Below are 26,742 nucleotides of genomic sequence, written 5' to 3' on the forward strand. Positions count from 1 at the left end.
CCTAAGTGTTTTATTAGGTGACTCAATTGAATCCTTTGAGCCTATTTGTCAGGCTGTGATCAGCATCTCCATAAAACACTGACAGATACTGATTGTGCAGCTGACTTGCTGGTGCTTAGAAACCCTGAATGTACAGGTCTTGGGAGCAATGTACTACATGTATATTGGTTTCTGTCCATGTAGATGACAACTTCTGTCTTGCCTGGTTGTAATGTGGAGCTTTTGAAGCACTCATTGTCTCCATCAAATGATGTCATGCTGTAACCACAATCAAGTCAAAATCAGAAAGCACGATCATCAACAAAGTACACTACTTAACACAGAAAATGTGTACTGTGAACAGTGATGTATAGGCAGAACAGAACTGAACTCGTGGATAGAGAGTGCTGCTGTTTATGCAAATGTAGAATATTCCTGAACATGAAACCATTACAGACAAAAAAAAATCCAAGGACCTTCCAGAAAGAACAAATACTGAATAACAGATAATTGCCGGTAGTGGAGTTGAGATGGCATTCTACAGTATGCCAACCAGTGACACTAATCATATGCCACACTACAGCCAGCACAGCTCTTGGTATAATTATTTACCTGTAAATTCATTGTGAAGAATAATATATGTGAATTAGTGTGTAGAAACAAAAGTAACAAAATTGGTGACTTTAATGATGAACATAACAGTAACAGTTGCAATATTTATTATTTACTGACAAATCAGAACCAGTTTCAGCCTCATAGAAAGCCATTATGAAGTGGAGACAAAATAATCTGATCAAGTACACCTCATGTCCTGCCTAAAACTTGAATCTGACAGTACTTCTTGCATACCTAGATGCTTTTGTATTCTTGATATTAAGGATGTAATAGTTTTAGAATAGGTATGAATTTTTCTTCTATAGTAAAGTATACACTGAAATGGAACTTTCTGACAAATAGAAATGTTGTTCCAGATTGGGACTCACCTAGAAATCTTGATGTTTTAAAATTTATGCCTGATAATTGACAATGAGAGCTAAATGTGAAGTAATTAAAGTTTCTGTTTGTTAAATATCAACCACAATCTGAATGCATGGAGTTTGGAACTAGTGACAAATACAGCAGGAAGTTGTTAACACTTCTTTTGTAGGTTAAACCAAGTTCAGTAGGTCAGATTCATTAACCAGAATGCTTCAAAACACATTAAATTTGCAAAGATCTGAAGTATTTGCAACTAAAAATTTCTTCTTATATTTTTTAAACTGAAGAGTGACAGTGTGGCTTACAAAGAAATATACTGTGAGATAAACTGATCGTAATATTATTCAAAAAATATCTGTGTCAAAATTATATGCTGATAAGGAGACAGAGGTGTTAATCTGTATAATTTCTGTTATCAACTATGTGGCTCTGACACACACCATTGGTGGTGAAAGATGTGTACTATTTTTACTTCAGTAGTAGGCAGGCAGTATGGACATACTGTCTCTCTATGTCCCAATTTTTTTACCTGCATAATCTTCCAGTATAATGTCATTGTAGAAATTGTGCATTTACAATAAGTCAAATGTGTGTTTTTCAGCCCTTCTAGAACATGTATTAATAGTATTTATTTAACAGCATTAGTAATAGTAACAGTAGTAGAAATAGTGTTACTAATAATATTTTATTTCATAGAATTTTTGCATATTTTCTCCTGTCATCTCTGTTGTTACTTTGCTTACTGTGTCCAGCAGTGAATTTGTGAAAAATGTGGTGCACTCATTCTTTCACTAGTCAAAGTTTGTTGCACATTCTTTATCTCAAACTTTGTTGCACATTCTTTATCTTTGCATTTTCTCTCTGCTGTTCAGTAGTTGACACCATGATATTTGTTACTTCTGCGACCAATCACTTTTTTTTTACCTCATAGCATTTTTCCATCATTCCTTCCTCTCCAGCGCCCTTTATACAGCCAATGCCAGGTCGAGATTGGTATGATACATCTTCAGTATCATCTAGAACCAACCATACGTACAAATAGGCTACTTTTGTGATAGGTTTGCCTCTCTCAAGGTCATTTCACAGCTGCTGCCAGCTTCCTCCCCCCCACCCCTTCAGCCTTGGGAGGAATACATGTTCCCATTTTGTCTACATGTAGTTCACATAGCCAAATGCGACAAAGTGTTTGTTCAACATGTAACTGAATCAGAATGTGGAAAACTGCCTATAACCATGTCCAGGCTGGCACACCAGCTCCCATCATTAATCTGTGAGGCAGTTTTTATCCAGGGCTGGTGTGCCGTGTCCCAGAAATGGGCACTTTAACTTGCTCAGCTATCGGAGAGCGGGGGGGGGGGGGGGGGGGGGTAGTGCTTTCTCATTTATTTTACAACATTAGACATCATATATTATTCAGAACTTTGTTGCCAGGTTATTTTCTTGTTCACATTCACTTCTTAATCCGTGAAATTAATAGTATCTTTTATAAGCAGATTGCATTCTGAAACTACCAAGCAGATTAAAACTACATGCTGGACCAAGACTTGAGCCTGAACCCTGGCTTTTGTGGGCAACACTCCTACCAGCTGAGCTATCCAATCACCTGCCCTCACAGCTTTATTTCCACCAATACCTCTTCTGCCTACCTTCCAAACTTTGTACAAGGTGAAACTTCCTGGCAGATTAAAACTGTGTGCCGGACCGAGACTCGAACTCGGGACCTTTTCCTTTCACGGGCAAGTGCTCTACCAACTGAGCTACCCAAGCATGACTCACGCCCTGTCCTCACAGATTTACTTCTGCCAGTACCTTGTCTCCTACCTTCCAAACTTAACAGAAGCTCTTCTGCGAACCTTGCAGAACTAGCACTCCTGAAAGAAAGGATATTGCGGACACATGGCTTAGCCACAGCCTGGGGGATGTTTCCAGAATGAGATTTTCACTCTGCAGCGGAGTGTGCACTGATATGAAACTTCCTGGCAGATTAAAACTGTGTGCTGGACCGAGTTCAAGTCTTGGTCAGGCACATAGTTTTAATCTGCCAGGAAGTTTGAAATCAGTGCACACTCCGCTGCAGAGTGAAAATCTCATTCTGGAAACATCCCCCTTTGTACAAGGTATCTGCATACTTTGCTGGAAGAACGAAGCACTATTCTGTTGATGTATGCAGCTTTGAGGGCAGGTTGTGAGCTGCACCCATATTTCACATCCAGTAAGAGTATTGTCCATGAAAGGAAAGATTCCATGTTTGAGTCCCAATGTGACACACAGTTTTATTCTGCCAGAAAGTGTCAAAACAGTTTGCACTCTACTGCAGAGTGAAAGATTCTTTCTGTGAGAATACATTCTATTGTTGCTGTATTTATATAATGGTAGTAATGAGAAATATCCTGAAACCATCATTCATTTTGAATACATAAAATAATTCTTATAATTTTTTGGAAGAGTAGACCACTATATGTCTGCATATTACTGTATTTTTTCTGTTCAGTCTAGATTTCAGCTTCACTCCATTATCAAGTGCAATGTTCTTATATTGTTAACATCATTTTGCTGTGTTCTGTGCAAGATGACAAATACACTGTTCAACATACTTGCTTAACATTGTCATAAGTGGCACAAAAATAATGTCTTCTAGGAAGCACATCATACCTGGTAAAATCAGCCCAAAGCAGGTAAATACAAGACAAGCACATGCATATGTTAATATACAGTCTAATGGTGGTGTATCCTTTCATAAAATACTGTATGACCCTGTTCAGCACCATTGAAAACTTTTCATTCTTATAAATTTAAAGTCTTTATTAATAGACACTCACGGGAAAATATTGCAACATCAAACAATGATTAATGTAGAGTAATGAAATTTTGGGAATCATTTTCCTGGGTAACACATTTAAGTGATTAGAATTGCAAGATCACAGGTTAATATAAGTGTGAGATGAGCCATGGCAAACGTGAAATGCTAGCACATTAATAACCAGTGTAACAGCTAGAATGTTGAATGCAAGCATGCAAATGTGCATGCATTGTATTTTAAAAATGCTGGCTGTTAGTTTGTGCGATGTATTTCCATGCCTGTGGCACTTGGTCAATACATGGATAGTTAATGCTGTTTGTGGATGACACCAGAGTAGTTATTGCCCGATGGTGTCCCATATGTGCTTGATTGGAGATAGATCTGGTAATCAAAAAGGCCAAGCCAACATTTTGATACTCTGTAGAGCATGTTGGGTTACACCAGCAGTATGTGCAAGAACATTATCCTGTTGGAAAACACCCACTGGAATGCTGTTCATGAATGGCAGCACAGCAGCTCAAAACACCACATTGACATACAGTTTTGCAGTCAGGGGTGTGGGATAACCATGAAAGTGCTCCTGCCATACAAAATTGCACCCCATACCATAACTCCAGGTGCAGGTCCAGTGTGTCTTGCATGCAAACAAGTTAGTTGCAGGTCCTCAGCTGGCTTCCTCCTAATCAACACATGGCTATCACTGGCACTGGGGCAGAACCAGCTTTCATCAGAAAATGCAACTGAGCTCCACCCTCCCTTCCAATGAGCTCTTGCTTGACACCAATGAACTTACAAATGGTGGTGGTTTGGAGTCACACTATTGGCCATCTGGCAGGGAGCTGTCCATGAAATAACTGATTTGTAACAGTTATTTGTGTCACTGTTGTGCCAACTGCTTCTCAGAGTATGGCTGCAGATTGTATTTTATTGGTCCTGTTGTCTGCATAACAGCTTATGCATAAGACATTGGACAAGTCAAGTTATAAATATACAGGCTGAAAGTCATTTCAAGGCATACATATTTAAGCTTACAATAATACACTTTACACGTAAGTATTTATATAACACATTTCATAAATTTAAATATTCTTCAATGGAGTAAAAGCAGTGATGCTGTAAATATGACTTTAGAGATTTTCCAAATGTATTGACCTCAGTGATAGCTTTTATGTTTTCAGGAAGTTTGTTATAAAGCTTAACTCCCATGTGAAAAGTACCTTTTTGGCACAGTGCTGTGCTGATTTGAGTCATATGTAAGTTTCTGTTTTGTCTGGTAAAGTGCTCATGTATATCACAGTTTTTTTGCAGTCTCCGGTCCTTGCCTATTACATTTAATTTAAAGAACAAAAGTGTTTCCATAATGTATACACATGGTAATGGAGGAATACCAGATTTCTTAAAAAGGGGTTTACAAGAGTCTCTAGGCTTGCACCCAAACAAGATTCTAATGGCCCTTTTTTGTAGTTTAAAAGCGCTATTAGCTGTTTTAGAGTTTCCCCAGAAGGTGACCCCATATCTAAGACGAGAATGAAAGTACACATGATATGCATTCAATACTGTTTTCTCACTACAGCATGATTTTAATGAACAAAGAAGGTAACCTGTTTTGCTCAGTTCTGCATTGAGATATTCAATATGCTTATTCCATCTGATGTTACTCTGCAGCCAAAGTCCTAAGAATTTGGTTTCAGTACTGTTACCAACTGGTTCGTCATTGATGGAGACTGATGGGATAAACATGTCCTTGTTAGGAACATTGTGGAATTTTAGAGCAACGGTTTTCTTACTGTTTATTACAAGCTGTTTACTCTGTGCCCAGCTGCTAAGTTGTTTCGTGACCATGTTTACTGTCTGCTGTAACTGTTCATCATCGTCTCCTTTTAGTAGAATCATGGTGTCATCTGCAAATATGATTGTTTTGTGTGCATCAGTATTTAAGCTTAGATCATTTATGTACAGAAGAAACAGAAGGGACCCAATACTGATCCTTGGGGTACACCACATTTCATTTGTTTATAGTCAGATAAGTGATTAGATACAGTTTTTAGTTCAATATTTGTGTGCTTGATGCACACTTCCTGCATATGATTAGTCAGGAAGGAACTAATCCACTTGTTGGACAGACCTCGAATACCATATCTTTCTAGCTTTGATAGCAGAATTTTATGGTCCACCATGTCAAAAGCTTTTGACAAGTCAATAAAGACTTATATTGTTTCCTGTTTTTTGTCCATCAGGTTTAGGATGGAATTGATGCAGTCATAGACTGCAGTTGTTGTTGACCTCTTATTTCTGAATCCATGTTGTTCATTACATAGGATGCTGTTTTTATTTATAAATTTCATAAGTTTCTCATACATAACTTTTTCCAGTACTTTAGAGATGCAAGAGGAAATTGTGATGAGTCTGTAGTTATTTACATTGTCTTTATCCCCTTTTTTATATACAGGAATAACTTTTGATGTTTTCAACACATCAGGGAAAGTGCCTGCCTGAAGTGAGCAGTCGCATAAATGTGTGAGTACTTCAATTAGGTTTGATGCGCTCTTCTTTAACATTGTTGCAGGTATACAATCAATACCTGCCGATTTGGAATTTTTTAGTCCTTTTATTGCTTTAGCTGCTTCATCTTGTGAAACAGAACTGATGTACATTGATCCTCTACATGCACTTATTTTATATTCATTTGCCTGGGTGCTCTTAAAGTTTGATTGTAACATATTTTCAGCGACACCTGTGAAAAAGTTATTAAATGTGTTGGCTACTTCTAAGGAGTTTGTTACTTTTTTATTTTTATGTGATAGTGTTATATTTTTGCAAGGTTGTCTGTATTCTCCACATTCTTTTTTTATAACACTCCACATAGCCTTTGATTTATTAGCTGAATTATAAATGATTTCATCATTATGCATTATTTTTGCTGCTCTTATTACTTTTCTTAATATTTTGGAGTATTTTTTATAGTATGCGCGTACTACAGGTGAGGAATTTTTGGAGTTACATATTTCATGAAGTAGTCTTTTCTTCTGGCATGAAACCCTTATTCCCTTTGTGATCCAACTGTTTGTTCTAGAGTTTCCCCATATGGTTAATGTTTTCAGTGGGAATGCAAGTTCAAAGAAATGGGTTAATGTATCAATGAAAGTGTTGAATTTTTCATTTATATCGTTCATTTTGTACACTCCTAGCCATTTTTCTTTGTGTAATAAGTTGTTGAAGTAGTTCACATTATGCTGATTATAATTTCGATATGCTGTTCTGAAAGACATGTTGTTAATAATACTGCCTTGTACTTTTATGCTTAATATTTGAGCAAGATGATCACTGAAACCTGCATTGAAAATTTTTAGTGAGGTGTTGTGTAAACTCTTCTTGACTAGAAACTGATCAAGAGCTGTTTGGCAAGTTTCTGATACTCGGGTAGCTGCTTTTACTTCAGCCTTTAAATTGTAGGACGTTGCAAAGTTCAAAACGGTCTCCCTATTTCCACTATTCGTGAGGAAGTCAATATTGAAGTCACCACAGATTATCAATTCACAATCCATTTTATTTACTTTATTTAGCAATGACTCCATTTTGTTTAAGAAAAGTTCAAAATTCCCGGATGGTGATCGGTAAACTGTAGCAATAACCAGGTTGAACTGAGTAATTTTTATAGCTGCTATTTCATAATCCTTTTCGACATTTGCCCTAGTTAAGTCAGGTAGTGTAATAAAATCTACAGTACAATGTGTCAGAGCCACACGCCGAACACAATGATATTCCCTCTCACTAGTGCCACGTGGCCATCTACAGCCGTTACTTCTTGCAACCATACATTCTCTTGACCACCGCTGCTAGCAACTATGTACAGTAACTACTTTCCTGCCAAGTCCTTCTGTAATGTCACACACGGAACATTCAACTTCTTGTAGTCTTATTACATGCCTCTTTCAAACTCAGTGAGGTGTTGATAATTGCATCTTTGTCACCTTAAAGGTAGTCTTGGCTAACATCAACTCCACATCCAATCTCAAAGATAACTAATGCTCATGACCTTTACAGCATGTATTTAAAACAAACCTGATTTTCATCCTCATAGTGGCACTAATAGCGCCACTCTTATGCAACTGGCGCAAAATTTGAATAGACATCATCTTTCTGATATAGAAACACACCTACCAAGTTTCATTTATGCTGCACAACACCTTCTTGTACTGTGATTTTTTTTCTGCAGTGTATTTCTGTATTGTATTTTTATTTTGGTTTATTTTCACAATAATGGACTATTTTCTGTTTTCTTCTTAAATAAACGGTGATTTTCCTCATTCCAGGTACTTAGCATTACGCAAGGCTGCAGTTGTATTCCAGAAGCACTGGAGAGCACGCGGACCACGTATTCACTACAGGACTATAAGACAGGGATACCTGAGATTACAGGCACTAATTCGTTCCAGACAACTAAGGCATCAGTTCAAATTAGTTAGCACACATATTACAAGATTACAGGTCAGTGACTATTAGTATTTGATATTTTATTTCACTTTTGGAAATTATGTAGCATTTCAGCTGGTGTAAGGTAACGTAAGGTAGTGAAGGGGTCATTTGACACCTAATTGAGATATGCATTTTCAATCCACAACATGATTAGAGTTAAACCTATATATTTTCCGTTCATCTACCCAGAAATGTGATGTTCTTAACTTCTTCATTCTTAACTTCTTCATTTATTTCACTTGTTTGTTTTGAAACTCTGAAATTAAACTGGACATCATTATTTTTCTTACACTTTTCTGCAAGCAGATTTATGCATTTCTCTCATTTGTCACTGGTCTTTTTTCTTTGCACAAACAATTTGAAATGTTTTTTTTTTTGTTTTTTGTTTTTTTTATTTCTCCTAACTTTCTGGCTCCTGTCTTACTCTTTGTTGTTCCCCATTTGTGAGTTCATCTAATGGATCCCTTCAGATTATTTTTGGGTATATGACTGTAGATGATTCACACATTTATTTCAATCATGTCTAGGATTTTTTAAAAGATATGCATCATTCATCTCCTGCAAGTGACATTAGTTGAATATTAATGAATCTTTTAATCTACAATGACTGCACCATACTTTGTCACATTATAAAAGGTAACAGTTCAGGTTTCTTCCTTCTTCACTCACAGCTACTTCAGGTTTTAATGTGCTGACATTACTGATGGTCTTATTCTTCTTCCTTTGGTGCACTGTCACAGTGCTATGTGGCTTATCAGTCTTCCTCCAGATGGGGGTGGAGTGTAAGTCAGAATTATTCTTCTTATGCATTTGGGGAGATTTCAAACAATCGTATTCATTCTACCCACTAATGAAGTTTTCTTCTGTTAAAGTTTCTTGGTAAGCCAAAGGGATGTTAAGAAGTTATCTGCTGTTATGTTCCTTCCTTGGTTTAAATATGACTCTATGAGGCAAGGAACGACATACTCTCCTGATGGCTGGTTGTCTGGTTGGACTTTTTCCTTTAACAGGTATGGGAAGGCATTGCAATGCCATGTCTGCAGCTGTTCAAAATTTGGGCCAATATTTGCCAGGTTTGTTTGACATAAAATGGGTAAACCTGCACCTTACTTTGCTTGGAAGTAGCTGTTCATCAACAGTGGTATTGTCACTATGGGCAGTTTTGCATGAACTTGTTCCATATTTCAGAAATAAGAATGAACTTGTCAGCAGAAATGTTTTGAGTTTGAGATGACTTCTCATCAAAGATGAGGTATCTGATAAGTGAAGTCAATAAGTACTGATGGAGTCAGCCACTTGGCATATACAGGGTATCATACTTTTTCTGTCAGGAGTTCAAAGCAACTCTTTGACTATGTGATGCCAAGTTATCAACCTTCTATTCTGTTCCATATATGTAGCTATCATCTTCATCATTGCACAATTTGTCTGCTGGGACAGTTGCAGAAAGAACTGAGATGGGGAGTCGTCTACTGATGTAGTACACATCCTCACTTCATCGTCAGTTGTCTCTGGCAGAAAATCACCATCCAAATCTGATAAGCTGCCTTCTGATTCAATATTTACGTTCTCCAGAATATGCAGTATCTCTTCTCTAGTAAGACCATGCTGACACAACATAACTGAAAACACCTGTCTCACTGATGATGTGAGCAACAAGAACAGCACATGAAATACGACTGGAAGATTATGTTACAGTGCCCAGCCTGGAAACTTTTCTAATAAAGTGTCAAAATTATTTGAAGCAATGATTATCGTCCAAAATAAAATGGAATGAAAGTACCTTAGTGGTCCTGAGAACACTAATATTCTATAAAGGTGTTATGCCAGGGGTCAGTTGGCCCCTCCCATTGTTCAAGGTGTATTTCATGAAATTTCCATGAAACTGTAAACATTCAGGAACTGCAGAACACTATTGTCAAACATAGAAGAAATGAGGAAAAATCAAAATGGTTGATGGGAAGATATTTAAAATTGATTTTGTCATTGTGGAAATAAGAACTAAAAGGTGTCTTTTGACCTCTGTTGCTGCTCTAATATTAAGTGTGTACTTAAATCACTAAATATTGAATCAGGGGAGACATGAAATGCAGGAAAGGCATTGAAAGAAATAATTATAGTTGGGATTTAGATTCCAGAGTTTTTCTTTTCACTGTTACATTTTGGTACTCGTATAGGTTGCACATTTAAACACTAAAATAATCAAATAATTCAGGCATAGAGACAAACATTTAGCAGGCATGATTTATTAAATTATTATGATCAGAATTTTCTGGTTTATAAAGCAGCCTTCAGACAAAAGATTTTTACTGGCAGTTGATGTGGCTATTTACAACAAAAAGTGTGAATCTCCTTTATGTGTGATTCGTCAAAATTCAAATCTGCAAAGGCCTTATCCACCTGACACATGAGATATTAAACAAATATCAGATTACTGCAAAAAAAGTATGTTTTTACAGTTTATTCAGCATTTTAAATGTGGATGAAAATGTAGGCAATGAGACTGATTTGGCTGCTATGATAATAGTTTAACAGAATGAAACGCATATTAAAGAGGATGGTGGGGGATATGAGGAAAAGAATGTTTGTGCTTTGACTTTATACTATGCAGTACATGCCAATAATAAAAACGATGCTATCTGTTGTTTATGAATCCATATCAACAGTCTCAAGTGTACAATAATGAAAACATGCTATTAGCTGCACTTTACACGTTGTTAGTATCTGACATCTTTTATCTTGTATTTTTGCTGATATCCACTCTTAAACAAGATTATCTGTTGTGATAACTTCTAGCTAGTGTGACAAGTGTTAATCAAATTCCAAGTTTCTTTTGATGTGTTGACAGGACTTGTAATTCATGCTGTTTATCTACTTGCAACTTATGCATTGAGTTTTGTCAATTTTGTATATGTTTAATGTTCTGAAAATAAAAACTTACACTGGGGAGTGAACTTGGCACTCATGTCAATTTTTGAAGTATATCGTAACATTTAGTTTGAATGGACTGATTGCAAACCTTTGTACATACTTGTAGATGTAGAACAGAAATGAGAGAGAGAAGCAAGACAGTGATCTGTCTTTGGCAGATACATCAATAACAGCTAAATGGAAGAACTGAATTTGATCCTCTAATATGCAAACAACTTCCATTCTTTGCTTCATATGTACAAAAGATGGTTTTCAGTTTTATTAATTCTTATTTGTTTCAGGCAAGATGTCGAGGATACCTTGCTCGCAAAATGTTTAAGGAAAAATCTCAGGCAAGTAACTAACATTTCTCTTCAATCTAAAATAATTATTTTAAGTAAGATTAGTTTTTGTAGTAGTATTTATTTGGCTTCAATAACATTACAAAATTTATGTAGGATTTGTCCCATCTGTATGTAAAATTTCCAAGAACTTCTGTTTTAAATGTATATGTTCAAGGTAAGCTATTGATGCTAGAATTGCACTGGCAGCTATCATTCATTTATTAGAGCCCTTTACAATATTAAAAATAAATATATAAATTCCACGAGTTGATTATTTTTGTTGTATGAAGAAGACAGGTTATTATCTGTGTTTGACTTTCTATTATATGGTTTTATATAACTCTTCTGTCATGATATCATAATGAGTTATTAAAAGCAAAAACTCATTACTGTTTGTAAGAATGGATGTTAGCAGAAGCTGACTTAATGAATGTGTACCAGTAGATTGCAAAGGTCCATTGTAATCTTCTTAGAGATTGGTATGACCTTATTGTGCACTTTTCCTTGGAGTACTGTTAGCATTTTCACTTTTCTTCACATTATTTCTAATGGAAATCAGGAAAGCCAACCAACCACTTACTTGCAGTTGGTTTGATTGAAGGCTGCCACATAGATATTCACAATAGCTCAGAAAATGATACTAATCTTCAAATGAGGTATGACCATTTCTTTGATGTCCTGTAATCCATCTTTATATGTTCTGATGTAAGTCACATTTGACACTTGGTTGCATCATGTGCCTCTAATTGCTGCTGGGGTTGTCTTCATTTCATTGAAGACATGAAAACTTAATGTACATTGTCTCCCTTCTCTTTCCACTTCCATAAATGTGGCTACATTCATCATACGTTAGGACTCTCATAGATTAATAGGTATCTCCCCCTGATACCTGTTTTTACCTCATAGTAGTTCTTGTAACTATAGTAGAAGAAAGACATTTATACTACACTGGCTGCCCATTGTGGCTGTTATTGTGCTTGGATGTAGGAAAAGTCATACCTGGCTTCATAAAGGAAGTATTGAGTAGTAGATATAGGTCATCTTGAATGAGGGATTATTTGGGCAGTGACAGCTCATTCAAGTACTTACAGTATAACTGCATTTTGTGTGTTAACATACATTGCAATACTGTGCAGGAAAGTGGGTCTAGGATATAAATACAGCTAATGTGAAAGGCAAAAGGAAGGTTGAAAAAGGGGGGTGCAGAAGACAGTGGAGAAGAGGCAGTGATTGGTAGTGGATAGAGGGAGCATGGATTTAGTCCCAATGGATTGTAAAATTCAAGAATGTGTTAGAGGAACACGTTTCAGTTGCATAATTCATGTAAGATCGTGTTTGAAGAAGGGGCTGGGAGTGGGGAGGATCCATATGGCAGCAACTATGAAACAGGCATTGAAAATGAACATATTGTACCCGACAGTACACTCTGCAATTGGGAGGTCCAAACATCTCATAACTTAGTGGTGGTGAGCAATACAGGTAGGCAGCTGGTTGTTGGTCAGGCCTACAGAAACTGTCATGAAGTGACTGTAGCAAAGTTGACTTATAAACCTCTTTTGTTTTAACATGGGTAGATTAAATCCCACATGTATACATTACATGTGCCAGTTCAGTTGCTTTACTTAACTTTTTATAATGCTGCTTCTTATAATTATGTACAATGTAAGTGAACAAAATAACACTATTACTGAAATATGGCCATATTTTAAAATATAACTTTAGTATTTAATAAAAATAAAACAATATGGTCAATATAATAGAGGGAAACATTCCACGTGGGAAAAATATATCTAAAAACAAAGATGATGTGACTTACCGAACGAAAGCGCTGGCAGGTCGATAGACACACAAACAAACACAAACACACACACAAAATTCAAGCTTTCGCAACAAACTGTTGCCTCATCAGGAAAGAGGGGAAGGAGAGGGAAAGACGAAAGGATGTCATCCTATCGTCTTTCCCTCTCCTTCCCCTCTTTCCTGATGAGGCAACAGTTTGTTGCGAAAGCTTGAATTTTGTGTGTGTGTTTGTGTTTGTTTGTGTGTCTATCGACCTGCCAGCGCTTTCGTTCAGTAAGTCACATCATCTTTGTTTTTAGATATAAACAATATGGTCATGCATATACATACATAATACTTATTTTACTGCTTATTTACTCATTACTGGAAACTTGCTTACTTACGCCTTATTATTATTTATTTGATATGATTATAATACAGGGAAACTTTCCACATAGGAAAAATATATCTAAAAACAAAGATGATGTGACTTACCAAATGAAAGTGCTGGCAGGTCGACAGACACACAAACAAACACAAACATACACACAAAATTCTAGCTTTCGCAACCAACGGTTGCTTCATCAGGAAAGAGGGAAGGAGAGGGAAAGATGAAAGGATGTGGGTTTTAAGGGAGAGGGTAAGGAGTCATTCCAATCCCGGGAGCAGAAAGACTTACCTTGGGGGAAGGAAGGACAGGTATACACTCGCGCACACACACACATATCCATCCGCACATACGCAGACACGAGCAGCTTCTCTCTGCCTTTACAAATGTCTGCTCCCGGGATTGGAATGACTCCTTACCCTCTCCCTTAAAACCCACATCCTTTCATATTTCCCTCTCCTTCCCTCTTTCCTGACGAAGCAACCGTTGGTTGCGAAAGCTAGAATTTTGTGTGTATGTTTGTGTTTGTTTGTGTGTCTGTCGACCTGCCAGCACTTTCATTTGGTAAGTCACATCATCTTTGTTTTTAGATATATTATTATTATTTATCTTGTTTCAGGCACTTTACTTTACTATAAAACATGTTGCAAAGGAAATCTTCCAAATGTTTCACTTCTGTTCGATAATTTGTGTGTGTGTTGTTATGGATGGTGTGTGCACAAGAATGATTACATATTGACCTCTGCATGCACTGTAATTAATATGATCTTGCCTTCATGATTCGGTATGGGTATTAGACTCTAGGCTGCAGACTATTTCTGTATTCCTCACTAAAAATGAGTTCTTCTGGTTTTGTAAATAACACTTTGGGATATAATTTGTATGTCTTCAGGCATCCACCAATTCACATTGTTCAGCTTCTCTCTGACAATGTCGCAACTATACATTATATGTGTTGTTGTTTTCTTTATGTCAACATTGAATGCAATTTGATAGGGACCTCAGAGCCACAAATAATGTTACAGTCTAGTTCACAGAAACATTCACTGAAAAGTTCTTTTGTGCTTGAGCTATTGCTCCTCAGTATATTGTAACAAACTCAAGCATACTTCCATTATTCCCAAATATGATTATGAAGCAGTTTTATATCATACAAACAAGCACTATTACTACAAGGTATTTTTAATAATTAAGTTTTTTGCATTTGATTAATTATTATGTAGTTGAATAAATTTATTTTTTTAAATTTTATAAAGTTGGTTACTTTCACTGTTAGAGCCTGTTGTGAACATCCCAAATCCTTAACAAGATTGCTGAGTATGTTTCCCGCAGGTGGTTTCAGTCCTCCCTCAGGCATGGGTGTGTATGTGTTGTTCTTAGGATAAGTTAATTTTAACAGTGTGTAAGTCTAGTGACCGATGACCTCAACAATTTGGTCACTTAGAAATTCACCCACATTTTTTGAGTATGTTTAAGCACTGGTCTTACAATAAACTTATTTATAGATAACTAAATCATCTACGGGAAATTACAGTATAGCTAGTACCTTCTACCAAGTTATGTTTGTAGAAAATGAACTACAGTAATTGTCTACACACTTTTTGCTTCTAGTTAATATGTATATTGCAGATATGGTAACTAATTAAAGAGATTGAATGCCCTTACTAATTTTATTGTGAAATACTAGACATCCATTACAACTGCACTTACTCATTTACAGTGTGTGTAAACATAGTTAGCTGCTAATGGTTGAATGCATTGACATATCTTTACACCTGACTTATTTTTTTAAAACCTTAAGTAACATGTTTAATTTCTATTCCACTTCATTTGAGATTTCACGTAAGTGTTAAACTGCAGCACTCGTTTACCTCATCTACGTCTAGAACAACACTGATGACTTTTTGGGTTATGTTCAGTCGCTCGATTGCAGATATGATTGACTTTGGAAGTTCTACTCATTAAGACATGTAATACACTAGAACTGCTGTACATAGTACTTTGTTTGATATTTTGTTTCCTCTTGTTTTTGTGACACTGATGTCTGTTTTGCAAATACTGTGGTAGATAGCTACACTGTCTCTTTCTCTTTTATGAACGAGCCATCACAAATTGCGGAATTCTGATTATAAATGAAACGTACAGGGCTGTGTATGTTCTAGAGTACTGATTTACAGGGTTAACCAGTTTTTGGCTTACAAGGCCATCATCAGACTTTAACTATCATCACAATGAGGATACAATATTCATGAACAACACTGAAAAAGTTGCTACACATTGAGAGTGAGATATCAACACAAAATAAATGTCATCTTTGACAGTGCAGTGGTAATGTACTTAAAATGGTTAAACTTTAAATACTAAATAAATATTAAGGGAACAAACCAGAAAAACATTAACACTAAACCTAAAACAACAGTGCCTATACTATATATCTGATTAAATTAAATTAACAATCACAGTAAAATAAAATTAATACATGGGTATTGAACAATAGCATGGAGACGTGTTACATATGGAAGCTGATTAAGAAAAAATTTTAGTTTTGAAGTTATTCTACCAAGAAGTGATGGTAGGACAGTTAACATGTGTAATACAAGACAAGACTATTGAAGAATAGCTTGGAGATGTGATACACATGCAATCAGATTCAGAAAGATTTTTAATTATAAAGTTATTCTACCAAGACATGATGGTAGAACAGTTAAAATATGTAATTGTGCCATATTACCAACTTTTGTTGGTGTATCAGACAAGGAGTTTGGAGTTGGCATCATACATGTTTACTATTTTAGCTCTCTATTTCCAGCAGCCTGTTCTTGAAGTGCTGCATCATATGTCATGGAATTTACAGTTAAAGCAGGTTGTCAAGGATAGTGTTTTGATGTAATTGAAGCAACCTGGAAATGGAATGTTTACCTTTGTATTCTTTGGAGTGTTCTTGGCCTTTGGTGGAGCTAGATCAGCTCTACTTATTTTGCTTCTTTTCACAATGTTTTTGGTCATACTCACACTCTAATGTTCTAAACAGTTAATTAGTATAGGTTTGGAATTGATGGAAGTAATTCATATTGCAGCTCCTGGTTTGTTTGGCAGTCTTTGTTCAGTGTAGGGGCACAGATTACAGACTTCTGAATCATTTACATTACATCGCTACACAGTCAGCTTCTGAAAGTGTGTCCATGGACACCATTTTCGATTAAGAGTGGAAGAATTCTTGCTGAATGTGAGAAACAGTTCCATTTCCAAGTAATGTACACTGGTAGCTGAACAGGTCATATCTCTTTTAAAGCTTCTGACTCAGTTTTTGTGTCAGTATGTTGGTGTAGACTTATACTCTTCAGCCACATTTATAACAATAGATGAAGGCTTGATCTGAATTTTATCTAAAGTTTATTTATAGTCCCTGGTAAAAATGCCTGCAAATATTGTGTCAGCTTATATATAATATTGTTCAGAATTTATTGTTTAGGTCACTGGTTGACATCCTTGGAGTAAACTACTTTTAAAGCCATTGAGACGAAACAACCATGTTGCAACAATTTTTGTGGTCTTAATTTGCATTTAATTCATGATGCCAGATGCTTGTTGGTGACTGACATGTGAAGTCCACTCTCCATTTGTATTCAAACATTCACATATTGATGCTTGAAATCACAGAGTACAATGACTACTTTACATCAGTTATTACACACCCACACAAACCAATTTCTTTTTATCCCTCATTTTATCTGTTGAGCTTGTAACCACTCCAAAGTTGTATTTTAGTAATTAATATTTTCAGATTAGATCCTAAAACCATTCTCCTTTCTGTACTTAATTTTAATCTATTTTGGCCATATTGCTGTTTTATCATGCAATAAATATTTGTTTTCTTTTCATTGTGTTGCTACTCAGGTATTTTTCATCCTATTATCACTTTTGGTATTGACATGTAATGACATGCCTCTACTTGATGTGCTAGCTGGCACGGTGATGAGACAGTGGACTCATATTCAAGATGACTGTGCCTCAAATACCTATTCAGTCATCCAGCTTAAAGTTTCCCGTGATTTTCCTAAACCACTTAAAGTGAATACCATATTGCTTCCTTTAAAATAGTGTGGTGGCCAACTTCCTTTTCCAAACTTCTCTGATCTGGCTTGCACTTCATCTGTAATGACCTCATTTTTATGGAATATTAAAATCCAATCTTTCTTCCTTCCTTTATCCAACTAGTATTGTGAAGCTTTAGAATTTTATGTTTAATGTTGCCATTACTTCACATAAAAATAATGAGATTTTCCAGTGTAGGAAGATTATTTACTTATCTTAATGTTTATTTTTCTTACATGTGTAGCTGTTCAAGAAGAAACAGCAAGAATTATACACTCTGAGAGAGAAAGAAGAAATGCAGTTGAAGAACTCAGGTACAAAGAATTACAAGGCCATTGCTGAACAGAACTATAAGGTACCACATATTAAACATGTTAGGACACGTTACTCGTTACCTCGTGTGCGTGTCAAATAATATTTAAAAATTTATAATGAGACTCTTCAACAATTTGCAGTGTATAATGTTGTTGTTATGCTAGAGCTGCACAACAGTTACCTAAAGCATATGTTTATTACAATTTACCTGCTTTTAGGCATACATCTTTTTCCCTGGTGGAAGTGAGATTATTTTGTAGTTATGATTTCCATTCCAAAAGCATTTTATTTAAATTATTACTGAAGTTATGTAGTTACATATCCATAAACAAACATTTATAATGAGCTATGGTTTTGTAATTTTACCTTCCCTCAATCTTTACAGCATTTTTAAATCTGTAATTGTGAATGTAAACTTCACGTTCTTATTGTAATTCATATTGTACTAAGTTAGTGACAGTTCTTCATAGTAAGTACAGTAATTATTTTACATAACTGTTTCTTCTTGACATACAATAGTTTTTATAATGTGTAAACATAAAAAATTAAATTTACGAAGTATACTCAAAATATTGTTTTGATGACAGAGTGTCCCTATTAGATTGACAGCAGTTGATTACTGACTATTGTTCTCCTGCACTATTCCTTCCTTCTTTCTCCAGAATTTAAGATTAAAAGAAAAAATTAGGTTTGAGAACAAGGCTAAGAGAGAGGTGAATGAAAGTCAGGAGTTAACAGCAGTCTAGGCAGTTACTGCAATACATTTTCCTACCCTAAAAATCTGATTTCACAACCAACTCATTGGCTTAGCATTTTTGAGTAACTTACTCAAACTTCATATTTTAGTGGTGAGGAAATATATACAGAATATTTAGCAGGTTTGAATCCTCTCATAAATCTTAATTGAAGCAGTAAGTATGCCTTGTGGTAAGCTGCTTGTACATTCATATGTACTTAGCTGCAGTTTTCTGTGCTTTGAAGTTACTGGCTCAAACCAAATATGTGTAGTAAATGTGTCATGTCAGCCAACTTTTGTTTTCACTGCAGTTGTGATTATCTTACTTAACAATGCTTTTTGGAGTGTTATATGTGTTTCCTCTCATTCCTGCTTAGCAGTCACTGAACATTGCAAGAATGTCTTTGGGTTATCTTTCAGATGTATGAAAATATTTTATATGTAGCTTAAACAAGCTATTTTCTGTTTTATGTCCCTTGGAGATATTCTAAATATATGACAAGCATAGTACTGTTTTTATTTTGTGATTTATTTAGCTCTGTATGTGGCCACTTTCCCTCCAGGAATTTTCCATACCACATGCTGATAGCTTGTGTGATTCACAGCAGATAAATATTTTGCTCAGAACCTGATCATTTGCTGTGATCGTATTTTTATTTTTTCCATCTCTGCAATTGCGCTAACAGTGAACCTTTTTACATTTGTCATCAGTAGCATTCAATAACTATCAGAACATTGAATTATTTTGCAGTTAAGGTATAGAAACTGAAAGGCTGACAGAAAGATCTGTATCTTGCAATTTCTTTGGATTCAGGATTCCTTTAAAGTTATGGTAATAGAAATTCCTGGGTGAATGTAAATAGTTTAATGAGTAAACATAACAACTCACTGAATAGTAGAGGTACTGATTCATTGAAAGGCACAAAAACAATACTGAAAACTTTGCTAGCAACACTGTTACCTTTACTCCTCAGTTTTTTAATTTATTTCAACACATCTTTTCAAATTTCTTTTCTTTTTCTCCTCCAGACATTTCTTCTGCAAAAATATTTTTTTATCTACCTTTAGAACTTGAAAAGAGATTCTTATTTTTATCCACATCATTAAACTCTTTTCTGTTTCAAATTGGTCACTGCAGCACTTCAGTCTGAAGCCCCGTTCCCAAGGTTCAGAAAGCTGTATCATACTCTAAAAGTCTTAGATTTAAATTTTAACAATATTACATATAAATATTCTTGAGAACAGCCTTTAGTTTGACAGTTTCTCTTATTTTTTGTTTTTATTCAGAACAGTAGTCTTCTTGCTATTTATTGAGAGTACTCTACAACTTTCTTTATCTTTTTTTACCAATATTTACATCCTCATATGTAAATAAGTTTTAGGCAATGAATGAATATAGTTTTTGTTAATTATGGAATTAGCTGATGTTCACAGTGAGAATTGCATTTTACCTCTCCTTTTCTTCAGCATTTCTAAAGAATGAAATTAAGTGTGCTTTTTTCTTCTAGATCTTTTAATTTCCATTCTTACAATATGATCAAATTGCTGAAGTATTGTTAAGTAGTTATTTGTTATGCATCTCTGCTGCCAAAGTCATTAATAGATGCTTATGAAGTGCAGCTGGACTCAAAAGTAACCCATTTGTTCACTGATGGTGCAAGAAGTTTTCACTGCCAGCATTTGGCCAGCAAAGAATGGATAGATGGTGGTGTTGGGACCTTTACTTTCTGCTTTTGTCCTGCATTATATTTCAAATTTTGCTACCAAAACACCTCTAGGATCTTGCCCTGGACAGCAACATGAGATCTCATGTCGCCCCTAAATGCTCATTTTCTGTGTTTGTCTCTTGGTTGTAAGATTTTTTCCAAATTTCTTTGATTCTGTTGTCATTCCTCCTGTGTCATTTCTGTGTGTCTTCCTTTGTTTAATTGATTTCTTTCCATTATACATTGCACATGGATATACCCAATGTTAACATATTATTTACCTGAACTTTTTCCAAAGACAGTTCACTACCTTTGATGTTATTCTTCTGTTTTAAATCATATTTGGACTGGTCAGGTATTTAGTTGCCAGAAAATTATTATGCTTTGGTAGAAATCTTTCTTCCTCTCAACCACTGTTGTTATATTATTGGATGGATTCAAATTTATCCTTTTTGTATTTTCGTGATATGATCTTAACTATGATTTGCAGTATTATAGGTTCCGCCATGGTAAAGCATATATTGCTAGATACATGTGAATAGTTGATTATAGCATGTCTACTAGTCTACATTTGTCTCTATAAAGAGTATATAAATTATAGGGCACTTTGAGTGCCTCAGGCTGGCTGTAAACAAAATATGTTATACACAGAAACCAACTTGTAAAGCACTAAAGCTCAGGTATTGGGTAAAAGTTCTTTTTAAAGATGTATGGAGTCTTTGCCTTGAAAGGTTTTAGTTCTTAGAGTATGACTGTCTTGGAGCAGACATATCAAACAATATTATGTACTTAATTTTGTAGAATGTGGCATACCACTACATACTACATAGCAAAATAGAGATACATTTTTTATGATCTTGCTTGATGTTATTTGGTCATTGAAAATACATTTACATGTTGTGTGTTAGTGGACTCCATTTCTGTTTTGCTGACTAAAGAACTTCATGTCTCATCCTTATCTTCTGTGTTATGGATTTATGTGGATATTTAAGTGTAAATTTTTGCTCATTATACTTAATGACTATTCATGTGATGTATATGTCTGTGTTATTTGTCAAATTTATCAGAATCAAGGGCACCTTTCAGCATTAATGGTGCTGTTTGTGATAAGGTTTGTTATTCATTTGTTTGTGATTGTGTACACAGCTTTATTATCAATTGTGTAGACAATTATGATATTTTTTCATAAGTGTCAGTATAATATAAATATTGTTTACTCATTTACACCAGTTAAAATTTTGTTGCAAATAAAACAATACGCAAGTGCGTAATAGATTTGTATGATTTATTTAGATCTAAGATCTGAGTATCATTTATCTATAAATATCAACACTACATTGAAGCAGTATTTTTCATTGTAGTTCAATAAAAATATAGAAAAAAGGAGATGATGTGGCTTAAAATCATTGTAACTTAAAGTTTACTTCCAAGTATTGTATGTAGACTTCAATTCATGCAGCTGAAAGCGTCTATTTAAGTTATATATAATGTTCATCACCATAGCATTTTTCTAAGTTTGTACTTGCAACTAGTTGAGCTTCTTGAAAAAAGAAAAAAAAAATATTCGTTGATGCATGGAACACATTTTATCAAATAAAAAAAACTATATAAATGTCTTATTAGTTATTTAATCCTTTTGTCATGCAATCCTCTGTCTATTACCCTTTTGTACAGTGTACTCATAACTGAGGCAAACACCACTCTCAGTATCAGTACGTGAACAATAGAATGGAAGTCTAGGAGACTGAAACCATCCAGTGATGTAACCAGCTGAACAATGAATAAGAAGTTTCATTTGTTTGACTATGTTTCTTATTATACAAGTTTAAGTCAGAGGAAAAGCACTGGAAATGTTATTTTGACAGAAAAAGACAATGTCACAGTTTAACTACATCTCTAAGTTCACTATAGTGGTTGCTGTAGCAGTTTTCCCACTGATATGCCCCTTCTGTACTTTTCATTGTGTACTTTATCTGTCCACATAATTTTCTGCATTCTATGACAGCACCACTTCCAAATGCTTCCACTTTCTTTCTGAATCACCAATGATCAGTATTTCACTTCTGTACAATTCTGTACTCTAGAAATGCTCTTTCCGGAAATTCTTCCTTTTTTCCCATCAGTATCTGACACTGGCTGAGCTCTTTTACTGAAAGAATATTCTTCATCTGTCAAGCTTTTGATATGGTCTTTGCTTTGATCTTCCTGTATAACCATACTTCCTAGATAGTAGATTTATTGAACTTCTTCTAAAACACTCATTCCCAATTTTGATCACAATCCATTGATTGCATTGGAGACAATACAGTGTCAAGTAGAGACTCCTGAGGGAAGCTAGCCCACATGTGCTAGTAACAAGGACTTCACGATAAAAGTGCAAAGGAAATCTAATACTCTTTTGGCAGTAGTGGGGCCTGAGGATGTGGTAATGTGCCACCAAAACTAGTCATTTGAGACAATAAAGGCATTAGCAAGATACAGCTGAGGTGGAACTTTTCCTCACATAAAAGCACATTATTGACTAGATTATTGTATTCATTCATTCAGCATGTTACAAGGATCCCATCAAAAAGGGATGTAGAAAGAGTCTAGGTATATATTACCAACAGACAAGCAAATCACAGATATTTTTATCTGTACACTGTATTAACAATGAGCTGTTCTCTTTAATTCCCTTCATGCCTTTTCCATCTACACCCAATCAAGTAAATTAGAAAGAAAGCTGCTGCTTTCTGCAACCTCCTCAGTTATACTAAGTAGTTACTGTTTATCTTCTATTGATGTTAAATACTTACATGATTAGGTTGGCATATTTATCCAGAGTTCTGTTTATAGTAGATTATTGCTTGTGATGCAGTTTTACAATGAATGCTGCTGCTTGCCATGCAGCTAACAGAGATTTATTCATATCATAGATTCCTGAGACGTAATCTGTAGAAACAAGTCAGTGAAGTACAAATTTCAAAAAGTAGGTGGAGGCTGGTAACTAGTATACCTTTCCTTGGATTTCAGTACCAAACTGGTAATTAACAGCAAAAGGCAAAAAGCTGCTTTTCACACCTATTACAGTATACAATTAATAATGCACCTAACTTTCTGTCTGACATCACACCCCTCCCCTCCAACTCACCAGTTTTGTACCACCTCCATGAACTTCACCTGAACTACACGTTATATGGTAGCATCAGAATGAGACCTGAAATGGAACAAAAATTTAGTCTCACACAAAGCTCTTGAATAACAATAGCTAAACAAATTTGAGATTTTAGTTGTAAATTTCTCAGATGAACAATAATACATTCTATGTTGCTATGTGTGCTTATTCCAGTGTCTGAAATTTAAAATTGCACAGCTGTAACATTGGTATGGTTATTTGCCAGTTTAACTGACCACATAAGTTTGTCCCACAGATATCCAAACAGAGCAAACCGTTAAACAAAAATGTGAAATGACTCTTAATACACTATATGTGCAATCAGTATTTCTCTACACATCTTCTGTGTTGAAGTTTTAGCATATTTATTGATCCAGAAATTCTTTTGTGTTATAACAGCATCATAAGCATTATCTCAAGGAATTTCTAGGTATACAGCTTATAAAGATAGTGTAAATATAAATATACCACTCCTGAGAGAGTTCTGACTCTGTCAGCAGCTATAAACTTCCTTATGTTTGTATGTATCAAACTAGGAAGCCTTGAAAAAATATCCAGTTTTGCCGGTGCCACCGACATCTGTAAATTGAAACTAGAAATCCTGATAAAGCAAGCAAAGGAATTCTAGCAACTATGAGTATTTCTATTGCTAGGATGTTCTGCTTCAAGGAAAGTCTTGATTTTATATAGTCATTAGGGCAGGACTACAGAGTGACTACATGAATCATGATGGTTTTCTTTCTCTCATGTTACAATGTGCCAGCTCACACATTGAAGAGCTTTTGTGGACAGATACATTGCACTAAATAATTATTGGCTCCCAGAATGAATTTTTATGCAGCAGAGGAAAGTGTGCTATTTAAAAACTTCCTGGCAAATAAATACCGTGTGCTCCATGGCATGCAGTTTTATTCTTCTAGGAAGGTTCAATTATTTGCTTTTCTTTAAAACAGTATCTGGGGAGCTTTGCTAACTCCACATGATGTTTCACAACTGCAATATAATAATCTTTACATATTCCTTATACTATTTCATTTCTATGTCACTTATTTCTTTAGTTTCGTGATCTCAATTTGTTAATCTAGCAATGAAGAATTTAACCTGTTAGCATATAATGGATGTTCAAAAAGAAACATGCTGGAGGCATTATTACAGAAACAGTACCTTTATGTTAGAAGTATTGACCCTGGCTGTTGAGACACTTGTTCCACTGTGACACAAGGTGGTGAAAGGCTGTCTCATAAAATTCCCGGGGCTGCAATGTTAACCAGTTCCGCACATGCAGCTGAACGTTGTCGTCCGAGGTGAATTGTCTGCCCCTCAGAGACTTTTTAAGGGGACCAAAAATGATGTAATCTCAGGGAGAGAGGTCTGGACTGTATGGAAGGTGGCTGACAACCTTCCATTTGAATTTCTGCCAGAGTGCCATGATTGTGTTGGCCGTATGAGGCTTTGCATAGTTGTGGAACGGAATGACCCCATGGGTGAGACTGCCTGGTTGTTTTGATTTGATCACTTGGCAAAGGGTGGTCAAGCTTTGTGAGTTAGTCTGGGAATTCACTGTTGTCCCAATCTGCAAGAAGGGAATCAGAAACGGGCCACCTTGGTCAAAGAATGTCAGCATAACCTTCACCTCGTATGACGACGTCCAGCTGTATGTGGGGAACTGGTTAACATTGCAGCACAAGGAATTTTATGAGACAGCCATTCACCGCCTTATCTCATAGTCAGAAAAGTGTCTCAACAGTCAGGGTCAATACTTCTAACATACAGGTTTCTGTAATTATGCCTCCAGCTCGTTTCGTTTTAATGCCCCTTATACATGGTTAGTAAAATGAAAGTATGTATCATATGACATTCAAACTTTGATTAATAGTTTCATAAAAAGAGGATACTGAATCACTTTATATTCAAAAGTGAAACTAACTGAATGAGTGTAAATATGAGAGTAAGCTGCAAATAAAGTGTTAGCACGAACAGTACACATATTTAAGAAAAGTGTGCAGAAACCTCTGATAAGTAATTCAAGTAACTTAGGAAGAAGTGGCACCTATTGTCAAAGACATTAATAACAAAAAGTCCTAGACATGCTTCTAATATAGATTTTCTACTTTTCTGTCTGTAGATGATTAGCATATCACTGTAAGTCAAAGGAAGAAGGGTTAAAAGAGAAAATGCTGTATGATGTTTTTTGAAAGCTAGTAACTGTTTTTGTTCTTTTTCTTAAATATACATGTTTTTCAGAAACTGTAATATATTTATTGGTATGTATGGTGAAAATTTGAAATGGAAAAGAACTGTTATGTATCCTCTAAAATAACTAAATTCAGTTACTTTTGTTAAAATTAATTGCCAGCTGTGGGGGCCATAGATACCAAGAAGTCACCATATTTTACTGATTTTCTGTTGTTGATGTCCTTACAGTAATAGCTTTTGGTAACTCAATATTGAGATAGGAACTAACCAATCCTCAGAATATTGCAATTAGAATTATGTGTGAGGATGAATATATTCATCTTGTGTGTACCATAATATTGATCATGAATACACTCAAAAGAAGGTGTTACTATGTTAAATTTTATTTCCTTGTGAAAAATAAATGATTAAAGCAAAACAGGAGTCATGCTGTCACCTGAAATAGCTGATAAATTGTGGAATTTTCAGTAGGAGATCTGTGGTCTATGAAGGCATCTTTCTTTTTTCTGTTATAAATAAATAAATAAATAAAATAAAATAAAATGATTGAATATCACTTTGTGAACTTAAACTGTTGTTGGATAGGAAATAGACATTGTAACTTATGTCTTTGGTAAATATGTATGCAAACATTGCCTACCTACCTTACGGAACAACAAAAGAGAACAGAGGTCTGATAAAATGTAAGTTATCAGTATATGTAGTTGTTATGTACAATATATGAGCTACACAGTCTACTACTACTGTAATATACAGTAAATACCTACTATTGTCAAAATTCACTTTGAAATATATAATCAATGAGACTATTTCAGTCTCTGCAGTTCCTTTCATTAAGAACCTCTTTCATGTTTTCTGTGTCATACACAATGAGCTATACAACAGT

General features: G+C 35.3%; 1 protein-coding gene across 1 annotated transcript in view; it reads left to right on the top strand.

Annotated features, from left to right (window-relative positions):
* Positions 1–26,742, top strand: part of LOC126262482 (myosin-VIIa-like) — a 390,655-nt gene that overhangs the window by 166,647 nt on the left and 197,266 nt on the right. The window contains exons 15-17 of the mRNA XM_049959145.1: positions 8,071–8,245; positions 11,446–11,496; positions 17,994–18,104. Of these exons, the coding sequence (XP_049815102.1) occupies positions 8,071–8,245; positions 11,446–11,496; positions 17,994–18,104 (337 nt within the window). The remainder of the gene's footprint in view (positions 1–8,070; positions 8,246–11,445; positions 11,497–17,993; positions 18,105–26,742) is intronic.

Source organism: Schistocerca nitens, chromosome 6, assembly GCF_023898315.1.
Source record: "Schistocerca nitens isolate TAMUIC-IGC-003100 chromosome 6, iqSchNite1.1, whole genome shotgun sequence".
Taxonomy (NCBI): domain Eukaryota; kingdom Metazoa; phylum Arthropoda; class Insecta; order Orthoptera; family Acrididae; genus Schistocerca; species Schistocerca nitens.